The following is an 883-nucleotide window of genomic DNA, read 5'->3' as shown; positions in this document are numbered from 1 at the left end:
CCATCCTGGCTAACACGGTGAAACCCCGTCTCTACTAAAAAATACAAAAAACTAGCCGGGCGAGGTGGCGGGCGCCTGTAGTCCCAGCTACTCGGGAGGCTGAGGCAGGAGAATGGCGTGAACCCGGGAGGCGGAGCTTGCAGTGAGCTGAGATCCGGCCACTGCACTCCAGCCTGGGCGACAGAGCGAGACTCCGTCTCAAAAAAAAAAAATAAAAAAAAAAATAAAAAATAATAAAAAAATAAAAAATAAAAAAATAAAAAAGAATTCCCTGCCCAGCATGGAGCGACTCAAGTGCCTGAGTTGGTGTCCACAGGACCGACAAGAAGACGGATGGGGGCTCTGGCAGGGGACTGGCCTCAGCCCCCGAGGTGTCCCACAAACCTGCAGTGGAAGCCCACCAGGCCCCAGAAGCAGCCCTACAGTACAAGGAGACTGTGCCCCCTGGGATTGGGGCCCCCGATGTGTTTCAGACCCTCCAGCACGCTCTAAGCTCCCTGGAGGCAGCGGCTGCAGCCTGGCGCCACCGGCCCCCCAGCCATCCTGGGCCAGTGGGGTTGGAAGACACAAGCAAAGGGGGACCAGGTCCCCTTGGGAAGCAGGAAGGGGCAGGGAGCAGCCAGCGAGAGGCAGCTCGCCTGGCTGAGAGGAATGCCTGGCTCCGGCTGGCCCTGAGTAGCCGAGAGGATGAGCTGGTCCGCACGCAGGCCTCCCTGGAGGCCATCCGAGCTGAGAAGGAGACGCTGCAGAAGGAGGTGAGTGGGGCCATCCTGAGTCCTATGTGGCTCTCTGTCTGAGGGAGGAGGCAGGCCCGATGTAGGCAATATTCATTCATCTGTTCATTCCAAAAACCTTTTTTTTTTTTTTTTTTTTTTTTTTTTTT

At 56.1% G+C, this 883-nt stretch overlaps 1 protein-coding gene across 3 annotated transcripts in view; it reads left to right on the top strand.

Annotated features, from left to right (window-relative positions):
- USHBP1 (USH1 protein network component harmonin binding protein 1) overlaps positions 1-883 on the top strand; it is a 14,630-nt gene that overhangs the window by 2,112 nt on the left and 11,635 nt on the right. For all 3 annotated transcript variants that reach the window (XM_025368014.1, XM_025368013.1, XM_025368012.1), the window contains one exon: positions 317-755. In XM_025368014.1, coding sequence (XP_025223799.1) covers positions 317-755 — 439 coding nt within the window. The remainder of the gene's footprint in view (positions 1-316; positions 756-883) is intronic.

This window comes from Theropithecus gelada, chromosome 19 (genome assembly GCF_003255815.1).
Source record: "Theropithecus gelada isolate Dixy chromosome 19, Tgel_1.0, whole genome shotgun sequence".
Taxonomy (NCBI): domain Eukaryota; kingdom Metazoa; phylum Chordata; class Mammalia; order Primates; family Cercopithecidae; genus Theropithecus; species Theropithecus gelada.
This window is presented reverse-complemented; position numbering and strand designations above follow the sequence as displayed.